This window comes from Rana temporaria, chromosome 11 (genome assembly GCF_905171775.1).
Source record: "Rana temporaria chromosome 11, aRanTem1.1, whole genome shotgun sequence".
Classification (NCBI taxonomy): domain Eukaryota; kingdom Metazoa; phylum Chordata; class Amphibia; order Anura; family Ranidae; genus Rana; species Rana temporaria.
The window spans coordinates 151,726,551-151,736,087 of NC_053499.1; the positions used below are offsets into that span (position 1 = coordinate 151,726,551).

The 9,537-nt window shown below is 49.8% G+C and overlaps 2 protein-coding genes across 2 annotated transcripts in view; one reads left to right on the forward strand and one right to left on the reverse strand.

Moving 5' to 3' along the window:
* PDCD5 (programmed cell death 5) overlaps positions 1-4,911 on the reverse strand; it is a 302,413-nt gene extending 297,502 nt beyond the window's left edge. Inside the window, exons 1-4 of the mRNA XM_040329475.1 lie at positions 4,738-4,911; positions 2,640-2,680; positions 253-314; positions 49-140 (exon numbers count right to left, since the gene is read on the reverse strand). Of these exons, the coding sequence (XP_040185409.1) occupies positions 49-140; positions 253-314; positions 2,640-2,680; positions 4,738-4,803 (261 nt within the window). The 5' untranslated portion in view covers positions 4,804-4,911. The remainder of the gene's footprint in view (positions 1-48; positions 141-252; positions 315-2,639; positions 2,681-4,737) is intronic.
* The window catches only part of VPS35 (VPS35 retromer complex component), a 162,550-nt gene that overhangs the window by 73,899 nt on the left and 79,114 nt on the right, over positions 1-9,537 (forward strand). The window lies entirely within an intron of this gene.

Below are 9,537 nucleotides of genomic sequence, written 5' to 3' on the forward strand. Positions count from 1 at the left end.
ATAAATAAAGGTGAACATTTATTGAAATGCAATATAGCGGACACCAACCTTCCCACCAAGCTGGCCAAATCTTGCCATCTGTATAAGGTAACCTTCTACAGCTTTGGCTTTCTCAGGCTTCACCAAGGCAAGGTTGTTCACTGAAACGGAAGAGAATGTGAGCACAAAAACAATGTATACCTCCCATATAATACATTTGGAGGAATGACCCACCAACCGGTTTATTTTTGGTCACATGGTGATGATACTTACACCGTGCCCGAGCGGCCTGGCTGAGGACCTGGGATAAAATGTTATTTCGCATTTCATCTTCTCTGCAAAGAAAAAAAAGCAAAGATAAGAAACCAACATGCTTCGTGTGAATGGGGTAATGTTCCCAATCTGCATCTTTCATACGTCTCATTGGCATTTTGCTACTTCTGGGATTGGTATTCACCAGTGTCCCCCACGGCACACTGTGGTTCCTTCCTCCAACCCCCCCCAACTCACAACAACAGTAGAGCTTCCAACCACCAGCCAGCTGAGATCCCCAAACCTCCAGCATTGCCTACCAGCCCCCCCAACTTTGCACAATGCCCCCTGCAATAACCTGCAGCCTAATACAGAGTCTCCATCCCCTCAACCTCCAACAGCAACCCACACCCCAATCCCCCCTCAACTTTACACGTCACCTAACCTAGAGCAGGTGCCTCTCAGATTAATTGGATCTCACCGCCTTGTCCAGCCATGTGCTGGAGTTCCGTGCTTCCTCCCAGTCTGATCAGCACTGCCAAGTGCTCTCTCCACTACCCCTGGCACCTCCCTCCGAGTTCACAGGAGCTAGAAAGTACAGAGGTGGCATCAGGTAGCACTGACCACATTGAGAACACAGAACCGGTATGCACCTGCCACAATGCGGATTAACAGCAGAACCCCTGGGGACCACCAACATTTTCTCATGGACCATCAGTGGTCATGAGGGGGCCTCATACTACCCTCAACCTCCAACATCGATCCACTCCACCTTGCACAATGCCACCTAGCCTCCTGCAATAATCTGCAGCCTACTACAGAGTCTAAATCCCCTCATAATACCCTCAACCTCTAACATCGATCCACTCCACCTTGCACAATGCCACCTAGCCTCCTGCAATAATCTGCAGCCTACTACAGAGTCTAAATCCCCTCATAATACCCTCAACCTCTAACATCGATCCACTCCACCTTGCACAATGCCACCTAGCCTCCTGAAATAATCTGCGGCCTATTACAGACCTGCATCCCCTCATAATACCCTCAACCTCCAACATCGATCCACTCCACCTTGCACAATGCCACCTAGCCTCCTGCAATAATCTGCAGCCTACTACAGACCTCCATCCCCTCAACCTGGAACAGCGACCCATGCTACACTACGCATTCCCATACTTAGATTATGAGAGTAAATAATTCCCCCCCCCCCCCCCGCCACTGTTGGGGCATGGAAGGTTATGGAAAATGTACCAGGCCCTGGTTGAGAAGCATTGCACTACAGGACTCACCAGTGACCCATTGGTTGGAGGAATGAACCACTGCATGAGGGGGGGGGGGCTGACACACAGGTTTTGCACACTTCTGGAAGCATTAAATGGTGAAGAGACTATGGGGGTGTGGTAGGAGACACAGGCCACCAGAGAGAAAAGGTACATTACAGCTTCTAGCAGGGCAGTGATTGTATACACCCCATAGAGAACAACAGTTTGTATATTTCTCTTATGGGCCTGTTTACTCTGCAATACTGATCATTATTTAACCAGCAGAAGGTTTTACTTTATTACTTTTTTCATACACACAGAAACAGAGATTTTTTTGGTGGCAATCACCACTGAGTTTATGCAAAACTATAAAATGTAATTATACTATATATATTTTTTTTATTTTTTATTTTTTTTTTACTTTCTGCTATAGAACATATCCAATTTTTTTTATATCAAAATTTCTTCATAACTTTTGACGAAAATGTAGTGGATTAGGAAAAAAGCGCTGACATGTTTCGCATCCTGTGATGCTTACTCGTAGCTTTTTCTTTCATCTCATGGTAATTGAGCACAGCCAGCACCCTCTTGGTTTGTTGGGACGGAAGCAATGGGGATTGATTGTTTTTAGAGCGGTATACTTTTCTTTACTTGTAACCGCCGCTAGAGGCCGAAAAAGGGTTAAAACCACTGGCAAAGCGGCCATTTGCTGGCGCTGCCCATTGATTTCAATAAGCAGGGGCGGCGAGTTCACCGCTCCAAAGAAGCTGCTGGCAGGACTTTTTCCGACACCCTGCCAGTGCACACCTTCAGTGGGAAAGCCCTCGGGGCTTTCACACTGGAGAGGATGGAGCCGCTGTTTCAGGGTGCTTAGCAGATGCTATTTTTAGCACTATAGCGGCTGCAAAACTCCTCAGTGTGAAAGGGGTCGAATGGGTGCCGCTTTTCACTACAGAACACAATTATCCCTGCTTTGCAGAGATAAGAAACACGGATCTTCTCTCTGGGCTGCGATTGTACAACAACCAATCAGCAGATTCCAGCCATGATTTGCTGACAGGCTCCGGCTGCGTACAATCACAGCAGGCGCTGGAGGTGGGGGGGGGGTCCTGTTTAAAATGAAACAAGCTGGTATGAACTCCTCACCTTTGTTTAGCTTCTTGCTGAGCTTGTTCACCTCCACCTTCCTACAAAGAGAACAGACGAATTAAGAACTCAGAACACAGCATTTCATCACCCCAAAACTACAACCCACCCCAAAACTACAACCCCCACACACACACACACACACACACACACACACATCAGACAGGTGACAGGACAAGCCCAACAATTTGCAGTGAACAGTCACTCTGAAGCTGGTTTGGTCAGAAGACAATTGATCTGTCAGCGCGATTGGGGGGGGAGCCGACACAAAGGTAGAACAGACAGGCTGCATGCAGATATTGACCTGGCTGGAGGGGAGCTCAGGACCCCAACACTGCAAGGCAGAAATAGATACAAAATCATCAGATCCGCACCCAATCACAGCATTCCACCAATCACAGCATTCCACCAATCACAGCATTCCACCAATCACAGCATTCCACCAATCACAGCATTCCACCAATCACAGCATTCCACCAATCACAGCATTCCACCAACTCCCATCACCTTCCCTGTACACCCCATGTAATCCATCCCTCTCTTGAACCTCAGTGTTACACCCCGACCCCCCCCCCCCCCAACCCACACACACACACACACACACACACACACACACACACACACACCTCAGTGCAACACCCCTAGCCCCCACACACCTCAGTGTAACACCCCTAGCCCCCCCCCCCACACACACACCTCAGTGTAACGCCCCACACACACCTCAGTGTTACACCCCGACCCCCCCCCCCCAAACACACACCTCAGTGTAACACCCCTACACACACACACCTCAGTGTAACACCCCAACACACACACACACACACACACACACACCTCAGTGTAACACCCCTAGCCCCCCCCCCCACACCTCAGTGTTACACCCCAACACACACACACCTCAGTGTTACACCCCAACACACACACACACACACACACACACACACACACACCTCAGTGTTACACCCCAACCCCCCCCCCCCCACACACACACACACCTCAGTGTTACACCCCGACCCCCCCCCAAACACACACACCTCAGTGTTACACCCTGACCCCCCCCCCAAACACACCTCAGTGTTACACCCCGACCCCCCCCCCCCACACACACACCTCAGTGTTACACCCCAACACACACACACACACACACACACACACACACCTCAGTGTTACACCCCAACCCCCCCCCCCCCCCCACACACACACACACACACCTCAGTGTAACACCCCAACACACACACACCTCATTGTAACACCCTGACCCCCCCCCCCAAACACACCTCAGTGTTACACCCCGACCCCCCCCCCACATGATGCACCCCCATGGCCGCACCCCAATGTACCCCTCCGCCCCCCCACATAACCCAGTGTTGCACCCCCCAGTCTCCCACATACCCCAGTGTTATGCCCCCCATGTACCCCAGTGTTATGCCCCCCATGTACCCCAGTGTTATGCCCCCCATGTACCCCAGTGTTGAAACCCCCCCCCCATACCCAAGTTTTTCACCTCCCGTCTCCCACATACCCTAGAGATGCACCCCCTGCCCGCCCCCACACACCCCAAAGTTACACCTCCCCCCCATGGTCTCCCACATACCCCAGTGTTGCACCTCCCCCAGTCTCCCACATACCCCAGTGATGCCCCCCAGTGTTATGCCCCCCATGTACCCCAGTGTTGAAACCCCCCCCCATACCCAAGTTTTTCACCTCCCGTCTCCCACATACCCCAGAGATGCACCCCCTGCCCACCCCCACACACCCCAAAGTTGCACACCCCTCCCCCATACCCCAGTGAACCACCCCCCTGGCCCCTCCCCCATATACCCCAGAGTTACACCCCATTACCCCAGTGTTGCACTCCTCCATATCCCACACACCACAGTGATGTACCCCCCCCACCCCAATGCTGCACCCACCCCCTTGTCTCCCACATACCCCAGTGATGCGCACCCACCATCTCCCCTCCTGCTACAAAATACACTCCAGTATTAGCCCCCTGCTCCCCATATCCTAGTGTTGGCCATCTTGAACCCCCACATGTCTCAGTGACACCCCTCCCCCACTGTCAGCTGAAGTCACCCTCCCTGCCCCCTCCTCTCACCCCATGTCTCCCCTGTAGCTCCGACAGTCGTTGCTTTCTTATCGCTTCCAGCTCAGGGTCCGCCATCTCCGCCCAGACCTCGTTACACGTTCCTCCCCACAACCGCTCCGGGTTACGTCACTACGCACACCGACCCCCGCCAGACATTACTAACAGCGCGGCCAGGCAGATAAATCGAGCGCCGCTCTGGTTTCCATGGAGACATGTATTGACCTTTAGAGCAATGGAGAATATCTGTTCTCAGTCAGTGAGGATGATTGGATGAGAAGGTGCTGTGTTCACTGCAGTCATCCAATCATGCGCAAGGAAAAACTCTATAAAATTCCCTCAAATCCCCCATACATGATTGGACAACCACAGTAAACTCTCAATCAGTGAATTTACTAAGCTAAATAGCTGTTCTCTTTGGCTAGGTTCACGCCTACAGCGGACATCCTAACCTGCAAAAACTAATTTCAGGGAGATGACGCTTCGCGCCAACCCCACCGACTGGGCACACATTAGGGCATGTGGCACACAGCGGGGTACTGAGCACACAGGAGGGTACAGGGCACACATCAGGGCATGTGGCACACAGCAGGGTACTGAGCACACAGGGGGATACAGGGCACACATCAGGGCACAAGGCACATCATGGGGCACACAGCAGGGCATGTGGCACACAACAGGGCATGGGGCACACAGCAGGGCATATCATTGGGCACACAGCAGGGCACTGGGCACACATCAGGACATGGGGCACACAGCAGGGCACAAGGCACATCATGGTGCACACAGCAGGGAACTGTGCACACATCAGGACATAGGGCACACAACAGGGCATGGGGCACAGGGCTTATCATTGGGCACACAGCAGGGCACTGAGCACATATCAGGACATGGGGCACACAGCATTGCACAAGGCACATCATGGGGCACACAGCAGGGCACTGGGCACACATCAGGACATGGGGCACACAACAGGGCATGGGGCACACAGCAGGACATGGGGCACACAGTAGGACATGGGGCACACATCAGGACATGGGGCACACAACAGGGCATGGGGCACACATCAGGGCATAGGGCACACAGCAGGGCACGGGGCACACAGCAGGGCACGGGGCACACAGCAGGGCACCGTGCACATCATGGGGCACAGAGAGAGGCATGGGGCACATAACGGGGTACTGGGCACACATCAGGGCATAGGGCACACAGCAGGGCACAAGGCAAATCATGGGGCACACAGCAGGGCACTGGGCACACAACAGGGCATGGGGCACACAGCAGGGCACTGGGCACACAGTGAAAGGGTTAAACTAGGGTTAAAGTAAAACATGCTGCATTTTCCCTACACTGGACTGTACTGGAACGCAGTAGCATCAAAAATGCACTGAAACGCAGCACTGGAACGCATCAAAAACACATAAAAAATGCAAGGGACCCTAGTATAGTAAAAAGAAATTGAAAAAATAAAAAATAAAGCACCGGGAATGCATCCACAAACGCATCAAAAATGCACCGTAACTCATCAAAAATGCACTATAAAAGGCGCATGCAGAAACGCATCCGGAACGGATCTGGAGTGCGTTTTTGTGTTGTGAACCAGCCCTTACTCTTTTCTTTATTTTCTATTTTGTACCTTTTCTTATATTCTATTTTTGTCTATTATTTTATTTTGTATTGTGTTCTATTTTATTCTATTATATTATAATCTCTTATTTTCTATTATATTCTTGTGTATTATTTTCCTTTATTTTTATTCTTTTCAGAAATTTGATTAAAAACTATTCAAATTCAAATTTCGGCTGAAATTTTGATTAGTTTAACTACTTCCTGCAAACCGCCGTCATTGTACGTCGGTACTTTGACATAGAATTCCAGGGGCTAGATAAAAGTGGTCTATGCGGCGGATTCGCGCAAGATCTCTTTTATCGGTGGCGGGAGAGGTGCCCGCCCTTCTGACTCACTCTGGTCGTCTCTGCAGCTTACCGGGGCCGTCGGTAGCAGTGGAGACGATCCAATCCTATCCCCTCAGTAGCATGGAGCCGAGTGAGGGAAAGACGGCCCCCACTCGTCTCCATAACATTGGATGACGGAAGTGACGTCAAACGTCCTTTCCACCCAATGGTCTTAAAGGGGAAATTTTGGGGGGAAAAAAAGTTTAAAACGTCCCGCCGAGCTTGTGCGCAGAAGCGAACGCATACATAAGTCGCGCCCGCATTAGAAAATGGTGCTCAAACCACACAAGTGAGGTATCGACGCGATCGTTAGAGCGACAGCAATAATTCTAGCAAAATACCTCCTCTGTAACTCAAAACTGAAAGCCTGTAGCAATTTTTAAACATCGCCAATGGAGATTTTAAAGGGTCAAAGTTTGTCGCCATTCCAAAAGCGGGCGCAATTTATAATCATGACATGTTGGGTATCAATTTAGCGTAACATTATCTTTCACAATATAAAAATTGGGCTAACTTTACTGTTGTCTTATTTTTTTATTAAAAAAAGTGTATTTTTTCCCCCAAAAATTGCACTTGTAATGTCGCGTACACACGGTCAGAATTTCCGACAACACGTGTTCGATGTGAGCTTTTTGTCGGAATTTCCAACCGTGTGTAGGCCCCATCGGACATTTGCTGTCGGAATTTCCGACAACAAAAATTTAAGAGCTGGTTCTTAAATTTTCCGACAACAAAATCCATTCTCGTAAATTCCGATCGCGTGTGGACAATTCCGACGCACAAAATCCCACGCATGCTCTGAATCAAGTACGAGACGGAAGCGTTCGGTCTGGTAAGACTAGCGTTCGTAATGGAGATATCACATTTGTCACGCTGTAACGGACTGAAAAGCACAAAGCTGAAAAGCGCGAATCGTCTCTCACCAAACTTCTACTAACACGACTGGTATTGAACTTCCCTTTAATAGTGCCGTTGTACGTCTTGTACGTCACCGCGTTCTTGGTGATCGGAATTTCCGACAACATTTGTGTGACCGTGTGTGTGCAAGAAAAGTTTGAGCCAACATCCGTCGGTCGTTAAATACGTTACTATTGTAATTCGGAAATTCGAATACATCTGAATTTTCAAATAACGAAAAATTGGAACTGAAACAAGCCGCACATATTTTGGGTTCTGTGGATAAGGACAGGTATTCTATGTGTACATAGGAAGCCGGCTGCTCTACACAGTATTGCAATAACCACATCACCTAGATACTGTGTGTGTTTAGGAGGCAATATAATGATGGCTGGAGAGGAAAACAAGTCTCTGTTTCTAGTGATGAATGGTTGCCATGGTGACCCTGGCTGCTTCAGATGATGCAGTTTCTCTGCAGAGTGCTACAAACTGCGACATCTCACATAAACATCATATAAATATACTACATACATACAGGATCTGGTACTACAAAATACACACAAATCTCCAAAATCTTTGCTTAATAGCAAAGATAAGAGAGCAACCAAATCCTATCATATTTTTGGTGTTTACCTGTACGGAGACAATACAGGGCAGCGGGGCTGTAGATATCTCTCCTTCTGATAACACTAAGGCCCCATACACACGGGAGGATTTATCCGCGGATACGGTCCAGCGGACCGTTTCCGCGGATAAATCCTCTCGTGGATTTCGGCGGATTTTCATGCGATGGTGTGTACTCACCATCGCATTGAAATCCGCGCCGAAATCCTCTGGCGATGACGTGTCGCGCCGTCGCCGCGATTATGACGCGGCGACGTGCGCGACGCTGTCATATAAGGAATTCCACGCATGCGTCGAATCATTACGACGCATGCGGGGGATCCCTTCGGATGGATGGATCCGGTGAGTCTATACAGACCAGCGGATCCATCCGTTGGGATGGATTCCAGCAGATGGATATGCTTGGCATGTCAGCAAATATTCGATCTGCTGGAATCCATCCCAGGGGAGATATATCCGCGGAAACAGATCCGCTGGCGTGTACACACCATAGGATCTATCCGCTGAAACCCATTTGCTGGGATTTTTCAGCGGATGGATTCTATCGTGTGTACGGGGCATAAGGCTGCGTTCACATTTTAGCATCACTTGAATGCGTTTTTTCATGCTTTTTTTGCTAATTTTCGCATGGTCATATTCCTGCTGGGAGGGGGGGGGGCGGTATGGGTGTAATATTTCTCCTGGGGGGAGTATGGGTGTAATATTCCTGTTGGGGGGGGTATGGGTGTAATATTCCTGCTGGGGGGAGTATAGGTGTAATATTCCTGTTGGGGGAGTGTTGGTGTAATATTCCTGCTGGGGGAGTATTGGTGTAAAATTTCTGCTGGTGGGAGTATGGGTGTAATATTCCTGCTGCGGGGGGGGGGGGGGGGGGAGTATGGGTGTAATATTCCTGCTGCGGGAGTATGGGTGTAATATTCATGCTGGGAGGAGTATTAGTGTCATTTTCATGCTGGGGGGAGTATGGGTGTAATTTTCCTTCTGGGGGAGTATCGGTGTAATTTTCCTGCTGGGTGGAGTATGGGTGTAATATTCCCGCTGAGGGGAGTCTGGGTGTAATATTCCTGCTGGGAGGAGTATTGGTGTAATTTTCCTGATAGGGGGAGTATGGGTGTAATTTTCCTGCTGGGGGGAGTATGCTTGTAATATTCCTGCTTGGAGGAGTATGGGTGTAATATTACTGCTGGGGGGGGGGAGTATGGGTGTAATATTCCTGCTTGGAGGTGTATGGGTGTAATATTCCTGCTTGGAGGTGTATGGGTGTAATATTACTGCTGGGGGGGGGGGGAGTATGGGTGTAATATTACTGCTGGGGGGGGGAGTATGGGTGTAATAT